The sequence below is a fragment of the Malaclemys terrapin genome, chromosome 18 (genome assembly GCF_027887155.1).
Source record: "Malaclemys terrapin pileata isolate rMalTer1 chromosome 18, rMalTer1.hap1, whole genome shotgun sequence".
NCBI classification, from domain to species: domain Eukaryota; kingdom Metazoa; phylum Chordata; order Testudines; family Emydidae; genus Malaclemys; species Malaclemys terrapin.
Window position 1 is genome coordinate 18779987 of NC_071522.1, and position 16285 is coordinate 18796271.

Here is a 16285-nt window from a genome sequence, read left to right on the forward strand (position 1 = left end):
CAGGGGATTTTGAATTTCCCTTTTGTTTGTCTTCCTTTCTGAGTATCATCCATCATTCCTAACTTCATGCTGCTTAGCAGTAGTAATGCTCATGGGAATTGAAGAAAGGATTATAGCTGCATAAAATGGGGAGCTCTAATTAAAGCTTGTTTTTTAAATCAAAATCTTGCTTGAGATAATTGCACATCACCTAGTGAGTTAAAAACCAAAGATCTATTGTATTTAGATCTACTGAAATATTACATAAAACCTTTCTTTTCAAAATAAAAAAATGTGTAACAACAAGGGATGATTAATCTTTATCATCCCTTGGGAAAGAAGTACGGAAAAATCCGAAGACAAGTATAAAGTATGCTCCAGATGTGATAGTAGTACATGCATTGCAGAATGACAAGAAAGCCAGATATCTGATCTGTCTATCTCTATTCATACCATGCTCATCACAGTGTTATCTTTCAATAACAGAAGCTAACAGGTAGTTAATTGTGGATTGGGTCAATCTCCCTATTACACAGCAACAAGAGTTGTTAGATATTGTTTTCGGTCTTGTTTTAATTACTGTTGTGAGAAAACTAAGGCAAAGATATGAGTGTTACTCTTTTGTTCTGGATGCAGTGAGATTCCGATCTCTTGAGGAAAGGAGTTTGATAGCCTCAAGTTGGTCATGAAAAAAGCTCTATCCCCATTTCTCATGATTCTTACCTTTATTGTGCATGGCTTTGTAGCTCCAGAGGAGCACAACTGTTACAGGAGGTGTTCCAGTAGTTAGCTCAGACCAATCTATTGAGAACTTTGATAATTCGAACCATGTGCTAATATACATGGACATTGGTTCCTCTGCTCCTGAGACCATCTCAGATTTGGATTTTATCATCTGTGAAACAGGCGAATAACTCCCTGTAGCAAGAGATACTGGATTCTGTGAGAATGCATTCTCGGTTAACAAAGTTGCTCATGGTTTGAAATGATTCTGATGAATATGACTTTATGGCCAGTAAGATGGAGAAGAAAGGGTGATCTCTTGATCTAAGAATCATGAGACTAATGGAATTCCTTACGCAAGTAGGTTAAATTCAATTACTTATTTTAAACTTTGGTTAAAGGGGCTAAAATATTACTGCCATTATTATCAGTGTGAGCCAGACCAGAATAGAATTTTTTAGTTAGTTACTTAAAGCTGTATGGATAATTCAACAGAATCAAGCCCCTTGTGCTAACTCTAAAATGTAATTTTAATAGGCGAATTGGTTAAGTTTCCACATCACTTGTGCATACTGAGGTTGCAGCAGTAGGATATCAACTGGCACCTCACAGGGGCAGCTGCTATAGTCTGTCTATCTTATGTGTGTGATTAAATTCTGTGCTATTTCCTTGATAATTTGGACCGTGAAAACCTTCCTGGTAACTTTTCTAGTATCAGTAAAGCAAGGAGAATCACTGTCCAATGCACTTTATTGGGACCTTAAAATGCAGTGCAAAGTCGGTATTAAAGTTGAATCTTAGTATAATAGGGACAGCATTGCTAGAACATTAGTTTCATGTTTCTTTTCTAGAACTGTTCTTTTATCACAATCTGTTTTGTGTATCAATAGTACTGTGTGTGTATTATTGATGCTTAGTAAATAATTAATTTTATTGAAACTCTACCGCTATTCTTTTTCATAGACCCTTTAGCATAGGAGATGCCTTTATCATACACATGTTAATCTTTTTTTTTTTTTTTATGCACGTTATTCTAGAATTTCTCCTGTTTAAAGCCCTTTCCCACTCATTTTTATTTTGGGTCCACATGCACTAAGCAAACAATGATCAAAACTTCCGCAACACAATTCCCTCCTCTTTGTGGTCCCTACCTTACAGGTATAAAAGTGTGTTTGGCATTCTAAAATCTGTAAGTATGAGCACCAACATTATAAGGAAAGATTCATTGTAGATGTAATGTAGTAACTAGGTGACATTCTTTCCCTATTCAAGTGGAGGAAAGGGAACTCATGCAATACCCTGAAGCTGATCTTAATTTATTTTAACTAGTTAATATGGGTCTATATCTTCATTTTTAGAAGTTCTGCACACAATCCAGTGCAACCTATGTTTTGGTCAGGCTGTGTGGATTCCATAAATCCACTGTCCTATGGTCTGAGCACAAGACTGCGAGCCAGGAACTCAGGCATTCTAGTAGTTGTCTCTGTCACGGATTCCCTCAGTAAACTTGGGCAAGTCATATAGGCTGTCTGCCTCAGTTTCTCCATTTGTAAAAATTGAGATAATACCTACTTTACAGGATGCTTCTCGTAATTAATGAATATGTATAAAGCTTGAAGATGAAAAGTTTAATTAGTTGTACTGTAACCACTGCTATTTTTATCAAGCAGTTATGGAAAAGTACCAATTAGCACAATATGTCAGTGCACTGAGATTTTTCTAGATCAGCATAGTGCTTACAGTTCCTTATTTAAGGGATTGCAATAGTCCAAAATTGTTGATGAAATCTTTGCTTCTGGAATAGTTTGCTATAATTCATTAGATCAAATGTATTTTAAGATCAACCAAACCATGTAACCTCCATGATGCATATTCTTTCCAAGCTTAGTTCAGAGTGAAGATCTGGTCTGTTAAATATGATAGACTTCAGACACTCATTTCTCTCAATTTCTTTATATTCTTAATCATTCATCAATGTTTTTTCCCCATTCATCCCTTTTTTTGGAGGGGATCTTCCCCCTGTCATAAGAGAGCCTGAATCCTCTGACCCTCCCTCATTACAAACAGTCTGTGGATTCTACAACCAGCTGCTAGCTCCAGGAGGAGTTGGGTATGAAAGAATGATTTCATGTTTTGAAAACCAGAATGTAAGAGTAACTGACCCTAAATCAGCAAGCAGCATTGACATAAAGGATGCCTTAGCATTTGTGTTGTGGTGCTGGAAGGTCTGACAGCTTGGGGGGAGAGGGGGTAGATAGGGCTCTGGGTGATTTGGCAGCTGAGAAGAAGGGTCAGGCACCTTCCTCTGTATTGAGAGGGAGTCTGGAGGGCTTGGCAGCTGCAAAAGAGGTCAGGAAAGGTACTTATCACTAGGGGTCAGGCATTTGTCTCTTAGTGATGGGAGGGTTTGTCTGCTGGCGAGGAGTCATGTTGGGTTTTTGGTTGCTTGGAGGGAAGTGAGGCACATGTCTCTTCATAGGAAGCTACAAGGGTTTGGCTTCTGGGATTGGTCACATAAGAGTGCTTATCGGGGGAAAGAGGGTATTAATCTATTTCACCCCCTTTGGCTATGATCATGTATACAGGCAAACTACAACTTTAGGTTGCTTGGCAATTTAGTAAAATGTTGTTGAGGTGGATGAGAATTACCTTGTTTTGGCTGCATAAAACAGATAATGGACTGTTTCCTTCCTGAGTTACTGAATAAAAAGTGTATGCTCCAAATGTACAGGTCATTGCTTCCAATCCATAATGAGGATACAGCTTTAAAGCAGGTATGTTTCCCAGGAACTAGTCTTAACATGAAGTAAACATTCTGTGCTGGAAAGTAACAGATTATACCTCTGACAAGTAATTAAATCATGTTTAGATTATAAAGAGCTGTGTGTTTGGTTGATAAATATGTAAGATCATTTCCAAGAAAAGAAAACTCAAAATTACTGGAAAATTAAATATCCTCCAAGTTACCTTGTGGCTGTCCCTTTTGTTTCAGTGGAGAGGAAGAAAAGGAAAGATGTATGTGTCAAATCTAATTTGATAGATATTTGAGATTTTTTTAATTTGTAAATAATCATCCAGAAGATTGTTCCTATGATTATTTTAATTCTGATGGAAACAGTTTCCCTTCTAGGTCATCGTTCCCCTACAGAGCAAATGTTGAAATACAATGTTACTGTGTGGGAGCCAGAAAGTTAAATAGATTAGAAATCAAGTATAAAGAAAACTGAAACTGACTGGTCTATTTTCATTGTCCAAGCTGAGTGAAATGCAAAAATTAAATAAAGAATATCAATAAAGTGAATTTGATATTTAAAATTCTTACAGTTTTAATGATCAAAGATGGTACTAATAATACATTTAAGGAAATTTGTTTCTTAAAAAAACAGTATTTGAAACCCTGTGTCCCTCTTTAAGAAGTGTATTCTACATCCAGAATAACATCAGCACCATTTGAAGCATTTTAAAGGCATGAGCCTGAGAGATGCAGAGCACCAGCAAAATTCCTTTGGACATCAGTACTCTGCACATCTCCCATCAGACACTGGGTCAATGATAAAAATACTCCTTTTTAAACAAAATTTATCTTTGCTATTTGTTCCTTCCACTTCTCCTTCCCCTATCCTAACATTATAAAACATACCCTAGCTGCTTCCTTCTCCTAAAAAACTTCATCAGATCCACCTCTCAGATATTTCTTCCACCCCAGCACCCTCTTTTACACCTTTGCTTTCTAAGGAAATACTGGGATGTGTAAAGGTGATGGAAACTGCCCCCTTCCCACTCTCCATATTTTCACACAGATGAACAAATAATTAGTTTAGCCTCAGTGTAACTTCAGTTTTGTTTTAAATTTTTTTCTCTCCTTTTCTCTTTTGGAACTTGTATCCTAAAAATAGAGTAAGTTGGAACTGGCAGATGTTTCATTTGTCCTTTACAAGAGGACCAAAATTAGCCTGTTATTTGGTACCTAAATAAAGCAGCTAAACTGTCTTTGTACAAACTTCACAGTTACAATCTATTGAAGTTGCAACATTTTGTTTTGTTTACTGGTATTACGTAAGCAAGATCAGCACCTAAAAATCCATAAGACCTTGAGAGAGAGAGGATGAGCAGGAATGAACACAATTGTGTTTTTAATCTCCTGTTTTGAGACCGTTATTTTTTCTTGTGAAGGTTTTTTGTTTTTGGTTTGTTTTAAAGGTAACTTGGAAATGCTCTAAAACTGCATATTGTAAAGGTAAAAAAAATGTAGTAAAAGGACAGCAATGGTTTCTCTAATTTTCAGAGAGAAAATCTGCACAGAATGCCTGAAGCTGGGTTAGCAGTGGGACTCCCCAGAGGCAACAGAAAGATGTTATAATCAATTACCACATCATAACACTGATGTATGATAATTACTGAGTGTTCCTCCTGAGATAGTGCAGCATTTGGCTGGGATGCAGCTCTTTCATGGTCCACTGCCTGATTAATATGCAAATAATAGGCTGATTGCATGATGAATGCAGAAAATGAGTTCGCTGATAACGTGAGCACCGAAGCGGGAAGATGATAAATTACTTTTACTGACTGTCCTACATTAAGTACCCTTTCTCAACAATTTTATCACAAATTAAGTAAAGCAGTATGGAGAGATTATGAGGATGTGTAAAATAATGTACCTTAATAGCTTTTATAATATTGTTGCGTATAATGTAAATGGCATTTTCTTTCAGTACTTTAGCCAGTACTCCTCCAGAACGGTTTTGCATTTAGTACAGTAACACGCAGGGACAGTCCATTCAGCCGTTTTCTGTAAAGATGAATAGCAATCTTCTATACCAACATATATGACTGGTGATGGGTTGGCCTTTCTTATGAGAAAAAGAATCCAGATATTAGCCCCTCAAGTATCTTGCCCCTAGCAAATGAATGTCCACATTGTTTAGTGGGGGGGGGGGAATATTCTTCAATACAGAACAGGATGTACACTGGACATATGGATGCTGTTGCTCCTGGTTTAAGCTATATGTCTAGGGGCAAACGAGGTTAAGACACTGAACACGTTCATAGAAGCACCTGCATACTCTATCTAAGTTTGTTAAGAAGCTTGAGGTGGAGAGAGGATCAAGCGGATATGATGGTGATAACACGTTGAGTTCTAGTCTCTAACCACCTGGTCATCGGCTGGAGCATCAGCAAAGATGTTACAATAATAACTAAGTTAGGACCTCTTAGAAGCATTGAATTGGTGAAAAATTATTGTCATATAATGATTAATCTTTGCTTACAATAAGGCAGTTTAAACACAAGTTTTGTTATTGGCATCTTGGTAGGATGTTTTTATGACAGATATTTGTTTAATCTTCAGGAACTCATTAATAAAACTGTTCCTACATACAAGCTGCTTTAGTAATAAGGTTACTGAAGATAATTTCTAACAGTTACTGTATTCTTAAATCAATATGGATTTCTGAAGAAGTAGTGAGCTATGGTAACACAGAAAAAATCAGGTTTTTAAAAAGTGTTTGGTGGTGTACGAAGGTGTCTGAAAAACCTGCCAGGATGCGAGTGTTAAATCGAATTTTAATTTATATAATTAACTTAAAAATAATCTTCTAAAATTATCTCAGCTGTGATTCTAGAAACTGTGATTGTCTATATGCTAACACAAACCCTCAGTTTTCATCCCTGTTTTTCAAAAAGTGCATTAATGTAATGATCATCTAGTCCATTCCTGGACCAGTTCAGGAGTGTTCCACAGGCTAATAGCACTGCCAAGAAGCTTTTCCTGGTAGCCTAAATTTCTTTTTTCTTAATTTTGTCCCATTACCTCTAGTTATGCCCTTATTAGTACAAGCTTAAATACTGTAATTCTCTACATCCTTGATGTTCACAGTGCCCATCATTGGTGATTACAGATACACCTCTACCTCGATATAACGCTGTCCTCGGGAGCCAAAAAACCTTACCGCGTTATAGGTGAAACGGCGTTATATTGAACTTGCTTTGATCTACCGGAGTGCGCAGCTGCACCCCTCCACCCCCCCCGGAACACTGCTTTACCACGTTATATCCGAATTCATGTTATATCAGGTCGCGTTATATCGGGGTAGAGGTGTGTTCTCTTTAGGACCCCTCAACTCTGCAGTTACAAGTGTAACTTTGTACCCAGTTAGAGGCCCAGTCCTCTTAACTTGTTACATATTATATGTTTTGGTTTATGTCAATAGTGCAGTATCTCTTCCCTCACAGCCATGTTTGCATATTAATTCTTACTGTGCTGCATAACTCTTTGCATCAGCACATCAGGAACACCTGGGCAGCAACACCATAGTGCATAGATTGCCTAGAAGACACACTCACAGAGGTTTTGAGAAACAGAAGACTAGCACAGGAATAGCCACCACAGCAAAATACATTGAAGAACCAGTTACACAAGAAGGCAACCATGTGTCAGCCTAGGCCTCTGGTAAGGATAAAACACTGTTAACTGCTGTAGTTGCTAACAAAATATTATCCATGCTGCGTGTGGACACACATCATGTTTGGAGCCAAGTATGTTTCTGGCTGGTTATAAATTTGATTTAAAGTCATAGGGTGGACAAAGCATTCTTTAGCCAGTTAGATAAGCGATCTGTAAGTGAACAGCAGTGCACACCAACTCCCTCCTGTGGATCCTGCAAGCGTGAACTAAAAGGTACCTACTTCACATTAACCTAGTCCTCTTTAAACAGGACTACATTAATACAAACTAGGCACCTTTTAGTTTGCACCCACAGCATTCACTCGGGGAGTAACAGTGGAGCACCTTTCTGCACGTTGTGTAGTCTGAACTGTGGGGCAGTCTAGACATAAACTTGAACTTTTCTCACTGTTTGCCAGTACCAGTGCTAGACAATGATAAAAATATTTGTTTAGACTGAGCACTGGCCTAACTGACATCTTTGCTACCCTATCACATTATAAATTAAGGCAGTTTGGGACTATATATAGATAGAGGTGCTATGATAGAGACCAAGGAAGTGACACTTTCTTCTCTGCTCTTGAAATACTATATTTAAAACTGCCTGCACCTGATCTACACTAGGGCCTTTACCACTGCTAACTCACTGGGAACTGCACCACTACTAGCAAACATAATATTGGGCACTATTTTAATATTGGGTTGAATTTTCAAAAGTATGTAATCAAGTTAGATGCCCAACTCCCATTAAAAGCCCACCCTATGTCAGGCTCTTCAGCTGCCATTTTGGTTGCTCTTTTCTGAACTCCATCTAGTTTTGCTACATATTTCTGGTTTTCAGGTGACCGCAGCTGAAAACATATAAATGTAAGTGTGGAACGAGCATAAAATTGTGGAAAATGCAGCATAAAATTGTGGCGAGTTCGTATAATCCCTTGCCGATGCTCAGAAGTAATTTTATTCAAGTGGTCACAACCTTTGGCCCTAATTCTGCAAACATTTCTGCACATGTGTAACCTTAGACACATTCATGAGCATGAGTATTTGCAGGGCAGGGGCCTTTGTTTTTCATTTTTGTTCCCAGAATGTAAAGACGATGAAGTAGCAGCCACATGACGAGCCTAGGCTTTTTTGTTTTCATTAAGTAACTTCTGAATTATTGGTTAAAGGAATTAAATTGATTTTTTTTCTTTTAAAAACGCACAAAAATGGCTGAAGGGATTTTTTTTTTTCAGATTTTTTTTATCACCCACAAAAATTCACCTCTGAGGCAAGACCAAGCCTGGAAAGTTTCAGACATAAGAGTTTTTTTCAGTTATAACATTGGCAGTAAACACCACCACCACCACCACACAACAATCATCCAGGGAAATCTATAATCTTAACAATAGCTGGCATTCACTACCATGAATTTATACACATACTTGCTTTACATTATTGTATGTGTCTCTCTCGCACATGTAGCCTCTGGAGAGGTGGCTTATTTTCATAAGCCATATTAATGTGCAAATAGGCAAGGTTCACTCATTGAAAACAAACCCATTAAAACACTACCTCCGAGAAAATATTCAGTATTCATAGATCAGTACTATTAGTCATAAGAGGGCTTTACTGTAGTATTGTGCCACAAATGCTTAGCTGATTTATTACTCACGTAGATCAAACTTGTGTTTCATTTCACCAGTGGTGCACAAAAAGCTCATTACTGTGTTTTAGAAGAGCCTGTGAAGACATAAACTCTTATGCAGAAGTTAAAATCACAGTGTAGAAAAATGGAGACTAAATTCTGCATGAAATTTTCAGATGCCAGAAAAGTGAATGCATAACTCAGTGGGAATCTTGCAGTTGACTTCACTTGGAAATGGACAAGGCCCTAAAGATACATCAGTGAGAGTAGGCCCAACATACTCTGGTTTTTAATCTTTAAAATGGAGAGATTATACAAACTAATAATTAGACAGGAAAAACTAGGAGCTAATCCAGTCTCAGTGTGAGCCACTTTGATCTTGGGCAACCTGTCCAAATCTGTTTGTTGCCCATCAACTCACCTGTGGGTAAAAACAGGCTCTCAGATATCAAATGCTCTTCTGGGAGGTGGTGAGAGAATCCTTTGTTGATATTTATCTGTATTCCTCTTCTATAATAATTTGCCATAGAAGAAATAACTAGAGTATTGTATCTTCCCCCTGCTATGTTCCCTATGTTGTTGTTCTGATTTATTTATAAGTAACTTGAATATGACTAGTTTGGTATGGACCTGAAGCCTGAGCTATGGACATTATGAAAAGTGGTGCATCAAACCAACCGCCAGTTAAATAATGTTTGGGTTATTGTCGAATGTCACAGAGTACCCTGTCATTTTGTTTCAGCAACTTGTCCTTCCAAATGCACAGTTCGCCTTATGGCATGCCAGCAGTAAAAATGTCACTTACAATAATTACTTTTTGGTGAAAATGCTTGCTGACTTCCTACCTTCAAGCTGTTTTTTACACAGTGGGGAGATAATAAGAAATGACTTTATCCTGACTGCTCAAATGAACACTAAATGGAATTTAGGTTATTACTGTATATAGAGGGCTGTGTACTGAAATTTAAATAGTGGATTGGATAAACTGCAGAGATTTGTCTCTGAAAATTATAGTGGATCTGCTTTTTCAATCCACTTCTGTCTAAAACTTAAGGCAGCTGTTGTCTGCCTGCTGCCTTCAGAATATAATATTTTTCTCAATCCTTTTAGAGGCCCCTGAATAGCTTCTGTGTTTCAGATGGTCTTTCCCCCAACATCTCCATGTTTTGTACTTTATTCACCATCAGTCTTTTGGCAGTAACACACATTCAACCACTTATTCACTCCATTATTGTTGAGCTAATACAGGACTGAGTACTTCTTTCTGGAAGTCAAATGTGCCACAGAAAAAGTCTCGATACAGTCAATTTTTATTTTGCTCTGAGAACTCAGATGATTTTGGTCCAGATCGCTCTTGTGCTACCAAAAGGCTTTGGATTATGTTGTCTTGGCAAAAGGACAAAAGGGAAGGAAACTACTTGTTGCCATGCCTGTAGAAATTAGAGCGTAGCTTGAATCAAAATGTTTGGTGCTTCCTGGGATCCATAGTTCTCAAAAGAAATACAAACAATTCTGTTTAAGGAGCCATGTTGTAGACATCCCACCAGGATATGTCACCTTCTAGAATTTCATGCTTCTGGGATTGACAAGGTTGCATCCATCACCTAGTGTTTTAACACTGCACCATCATCCATTTACCTCTTTTGGAGGGGATACTTCCATGCCTAGTATCTCAGTCATAGAATATCAGGGTCGGAAGGGACCTCAGGAGGTCATCTAGTCCAACCCCCTGCTCAAAGCAGGACCAATTCCCAACTAAATCATCCCTGCCATCGGCTGCCAACTAGACATGGAGCCATTGATCACTACCCATTGAGCCTGATGATCTAGCCAGCTTTCTATCCACCTTACAGTCCATTCATCCAGCCCATACTTCTTTAACTTGGTGGCAAGAATACTGTGGGAGACAGTATCAAAAGCTTTGCTAAAGTCAAGGAATAACACATCCTCTGCTTTCCCCTCATCCAGTCATGCTAAAGTCCATGCTATTCTAAAGAGTTTGTAACTAGTCAAGTCAAGCACTACCTGCAAGTCTCTGAACACCAGTATCTGTGTTGTTCTAACCTAGTTCTGTTCCTCTCCAGGATGAACCTCCTGTTGGCTATCTTCTGTAGATCTGGGCAGTGTTAGTGCACAGCTAGGGCAGTTGAGGACGTGCTGCTGTAAAAGCTACTTGTAGTTGAAAGAATCAAAATAACATACATCACAAATCTGTTAGATTATCCCATCCAGCCTCCTGCAATTGTAGGATATAATCCCCTGCATAGCCAACACGAAGAAAAAGGGAAATCCTTCCTTTGAGCAGGTACAAGAGAATCCCAGGTTTATGTAAATTTCAAGCATGCCCACACTTTTCAGACAATGTGTGGGAGTGAGTTCAGCAAACTTTGAAGACTTATGCACAATAGGTCTAATTCTTATTTTACATCACTGTAAATCCAGAATAAGTCCATTGAATTCAATGGAGTTAGACCCATGTAAAAGCAGTGAAAGTAAGATTCAGATCCACTTGTCCTTTTACCTGAAGTGAGACTTAAAACCTGCAGGTTCAGCAGGACTTCAGGGTATAAGACTCTGAAGAGACTTCAGAGCTTGCTGGGCTGGCTCCCCCAATCATCCACTCCGTCTTAAAATGGTACATCTGACCTTTGGAGGAATGGGAAGTTTAGTTTAGTTAATTGAGATTCAAATAATCAAAGTTTGGCTGTAATAGTATCTTCTAATCATTCATGATAGTCATTGATATCTCATATAACACTGTCCATGAAGAACGTATACATTTGGTGCTAATGCTCAGGACGTTCTTGTTGAGAGTATCCATTGGACATATATCTCTGTGTGTGTGCCCAACACAGATCCACCTGACACTCAGTTCCTTCCACTAAATCAGAATCCATTGTAATATTCAGAAACTGTGGGGAAGGATAATGTGATTCAACATAGCAATCATCTGTACTAGCTGTGGTGGTTCTTTGTAAATGGCTGTAGTTCTCATTTCCGACCATTGCCTCTGTCATTCCCCACTTTAGGTGATGAACAAGTAGACCCAATCCCTGACCAAACAGGGACTCTCAACTAAAAAGATATTGCAGAAATGTTCTTTCAAATGCAGCATCTGACCTATGAATTAGATCCACAGAGTAATTACTATATGAAGGTAGGACATTTCAGAGATATGCAGTGTCTTGGATCTGGTGGAATGCACTCCAACACATTAGTACCAAAATCCTCACTCAATCATAGCAGGAATTTATACATCATCTAATTCATTTAGACAAGTGATTTTCAACCTTTTTTTCATGTGCTGACCCTTAACAAATGGAGGTGCAAACCTCTTTGGAAATCTTAGCCATAGTTTGTGGGCTCCTGGTTGAAAACTACTGATTTAGACATACTGATTGTTCCACCAACTTTTTAAGTATCACATTCAAATTCCAGAAGAAAGTGACTCTCACACTGGAGGAAATGCATTAAATAAGCTTTTCAGAACTGTTATCACCTTAGGATTGGAGAATGTGGTAGAGTTCTGTACAGAAAAATGGCAGACTGACATTGCCGAGGGTCAGAAAATCCAGCAGTCGGGAGAGAAGAACAGAAAAATCCATTACTAGGTCCAGTAGAATGTACAACCAAAACTGATGAATGAAAGCAAGAGCTCTGAGCAGTGCTTCAGACTCTGTGGTTTGCTATAGAACTTTGGTGATGAGAAAAAGGGAAAGGAATGCATAGTGGAGGTTGGATTGAAAAATACCCACTTTTCAGCATGTTGTGGCTTCATCCACTGCACTAGGGAATGCACAACCACAGAACATAAATCTGTGGTTCATGTAATAATGAGGAGGTTGATATATTGTTCTCAGCCAGCTTTGCAGTGTGCTCAACCAGAGTCAAGTCGTATTCTCTCAATTCAGAGCGGAATGCAATTTTGCAGTATTTATTTTTTCTCTTAAATCACAGGAATTAAATATAAATATCAGCATTACGGTTGAGCAATCAAACTATCACTGGTCAGGAAATTCCGAAACGTAGGTATTTTTCTGCAGCATTAACACAACCATATTGGATAGCTTTCAATTTTTTGTGTTATAAAAATAATATAATTAATTCACATTTAAGAAAGAAAACAAAAATAGAAAGCAGATGGGCAATATTGACTTATTTTACATTTATTTATTTATTTAGCTTTATATGTTCTTATCCCACACTCTTGGTTGCAGTAGAAACCTTAACTTTTGGAATTTCCTAATTTATGAACAGTTTATATGCAAGGAGAATAGTGGGACCCTCCCAAGCTTGGTTCCACAAGCCACGCTCCAGCTGCATCAGATGCGACCCAGATTAACTGTGCAGATCTTTGTAATGTGATCGTTTCTCTCTTTTCTTGGCTGTTTTGATCAACTGTGAGGTAGTTAACAATGTCGACATCTCAACTGTCATCTGTAAGCTTCAGTGATGAAGGGGGTCTGATCACTCTTCTCAAATGATTCCGGTTGTCTGCACGTTCAGCCGCTATCATTTCACTGATTATATTCAATTCACATTTGAAAACAGCCATATAAAGAATAGACATTTTTTTGTGGGGTGAATGTGCGAGGTTATATAAAAGCTTATATTCTACAGTACAAGAAGGCAAGCCGCCTTCTTGGAAACATACTGCTCAGCTGACCATAGGTGCTGGAACTAGGGGGGCTGCCGCCCCCCTTGGCTAGTAATGGTTTCCGTCATGTACAGGGTTTGCAGTTTGGTCAGTGGCTCTCAGCACTCCCACTGTACAAATTCTTCCAGCACCCCTGCAGCTGACACAACCCTGCACAGGCAGACTCCAGCTTTAGAGTACTTGATTTCTCATCTCTAATGTTGCACTAAAAAGCTGTGTACCTGATCCTTCAACCTTTCGTTATTTTTCTCAGCATATAGTGTAATGATGATCTTAGAAGGGGTGTGCATACAAAAGTCATACCTGTTTTAGATGATCTAAAAATCTATGGTGTGTGCGGACGTGTGTGTGTGTGTATCATACGTAGTTTGAAATCACGATACACTGAGTGCTCCTAGAATAGACCAGTTGTTTTCCTTTGTGTTGCATTCCAAAATCAGATTCAGATATTCTTACCTTTTTGAGTAAATAAAAAGGTTGGTTCCTCTTAAAAACAAAATCCCAGGAGGCTGTTGATATGTAAAAATAAACAAAAAAAAAATGTAACTAATCCACTCTGTCAACAACATACTACATTTCAGTGATAGGCGAGAGATATGTTGTTTTACCTTTGATGTCTGCAGTGGCAGGCTGAAAAAAACAGACACTGGTGAATGCTTTTGTTTAGTCCTCTGTGAGGTGTTTTGGTTTTTACTGTACTGTATATGTGTGGTTTGCAGTACATGTATGGAAAATTGCATAGGAAATTTGCAGCTGCTCTACTTATTTACTAAGATTTGTTTAAGTGGCACAAGGGACAAAATTAGAAGGAACTTGAACCATTGCTGTGCAGTTTATTAGCCAGGCAGCCATAATTTTGACCTTGATGTGGGTTAAAGGACACAGACCTGAGAAGAAATCTGTTTATCATGTAGGGAATTCATGCCATCCTTGACAGTGTACAGTGAACAAGATGGATGATCTGCCAGATTGGTCCCTCGCATGGGTGAATCGGGGCAAATTTACAGTACAATTCCTTCACTGTTCCTGATACAAAAATAACATTTGCTGGGTTTTATATTCTATTGTATGACGAGTCGGGGGTGAGCAGAGAGAAGAAATTAGATTTGTAGGACTCTTACTGCCTTAAAGATTTATATAGAACTTGCTCTCCTTTTATGTCTGTCTCTTTTGCATCTTTCATAAACTATTAAAAAAATTCAATTACTTTGGTTGAGAGAGCAGTTTTTGTGAATGTGTCAGGAAGACTTCCCTAAATACAGTATGGTAAAAGCTTTTATTGTTAAGACTTTTATTGTTTTCAATACCCCCATTTTATTGTGATTGCATTCAAACACCATGTTTACTTATGAAGTATATTCCTCTATAATAATTGACACATCAATATTTTGTAAGAAAATGACACAGATGACAATACCTTGAAATCTTATAGCCAAGTGAGTTTCTTGCAGCCCTCCACAATATTGAACCTTAATTAATTACTAGTTTTATTTTTCTGTTGCACTTATATATCCTGCCTCTCTGAAAAAACAGAGATGAATCAAATAGTAAAATTACAAAATAGTGTAGTTTTAAAATGAAACCTTTCAGTAGCCTAGCCCTTAAAAGCAGCATTTTGCTGTACTTTTTGCATACCTGGGCATTTGTTAAAGTATGTAGAATATAAACGAGAAGGAAGGTAGTTGTAATGCTTTGATTGCAAGATAATTATGCTATAGTCAGTTTTTCTCCTTTTTTAATTACAGAAAGCACTCCAAAGACCTCTGCCAGTTGCAGTCCTGCTCCTGAGTCTCCCATGAGTTCCAGTGAATCAGTAAAGAGTCTGACTGAATTGGTACAGCAACCCTGTCCTGCTATAGAGACAAGTAAAGATGGCAAACCACAAGAATCAAGTGAGCCACCTGTTTCTGAATCCCAGTCGACAACACCTTTGCCTCTCTCGGGCCATTCAGCACTTAGCATTCAAGAACTGGTTGCTGTCTCTCCTGAATTGGACACATATGGCATTACGAAGAGGGTTAAAGAGGTGTTAACAGACAACAACCTTGGTAAGTTGCTTTGTTCTAATGTCTTTAATGAAATAAAACAAAGTATTAATGCTTTTTTATAAGTAATGTATGTTACTAGAAAGTATGTTAAAGGGACCGTATCAAACTGTTTAGGTCTAAAATGTAATCTGTTTTGAAATTGTTCTAATCTGATAAAGAATATCCTCCAGATTTTAAATACCTACTTCCAAACACAAAATTGTAACTCTGTCACTCTTCTGCATTACGTACATGTACACCTGGCCCACCAAGCAGACGACCATCCCCAGTTTCCTGTCCACAGTCATCTGAGTCCTGTAGGCTCTTCAAACATCAAAATTTCTACGGTTCAGTTCTCCACTTGAGAAGTTGTACTTCACCTCCAGCTTCTGGTTTCCCTGTCCATGTAGAGATGGTAACCAGGGGCCCTAGAGCTTTGCACATAGGTGAGGGAAAGGGTTGGAAGAGGAGGAGCATTACAGGCAGATGGGAGTTAAGGAGGGATGTCATGGATGTGGTAGAGGTGGAGAAGGAGAATCCAAACACAAGAGGGTGGTATGTGGAAGTGGATGGGGCCGGTAAAGCTAATACTGCCCTTGTCTGCAGAGCAGTTTTCTGGATCAGGATGGAGTCACTAGATGGATGCACTGCTGATGTGGTTGATAATATACAGTACTGTCAAGGGAAATGTGAGGAGTTGACTAAGGTATAGGAAAGGGAGCCAAAGAGATCTGGGTTATACTCCGAACTCTGCCAGTGGCTTAATCTGTGACCCCTGTATGTCAGTAACTCCTCCTATGTGTCTGTTTCATACTTTCTTTCCTCACAAG

The 16285-nt window shown here is 38.5% G+C and overlaps 1 protein-coding gene across 3 annotated transcripts in view; it reads left to right on the top strand.

The window, feature by feature from the left end:
* The window catches only part of CUX1 (cut like homeobox 1), a 380489-nt gene that overhangs the window by 285636 nt on the left and 78568 nt on the right, over window positions 1-16285 (top strand). For 2 of the 3 annotated variants that reach the window (XM_054008636.1, XM_054008637.1), the window contains exon 21: window positions 15174-15476. The exons of the other annotated variant lie outside the window; for it this stretch is intronic. In XM_054008636.1, coding sequence (XP_053864611.1) covers window positions 15174-15476 — 303 coding nt within the window. The remainder of the gene's footprint in view (window positions 1-15173; window positions 15477-16285) is intronic. 3 annotated transcript variants of the gene reach the window in all.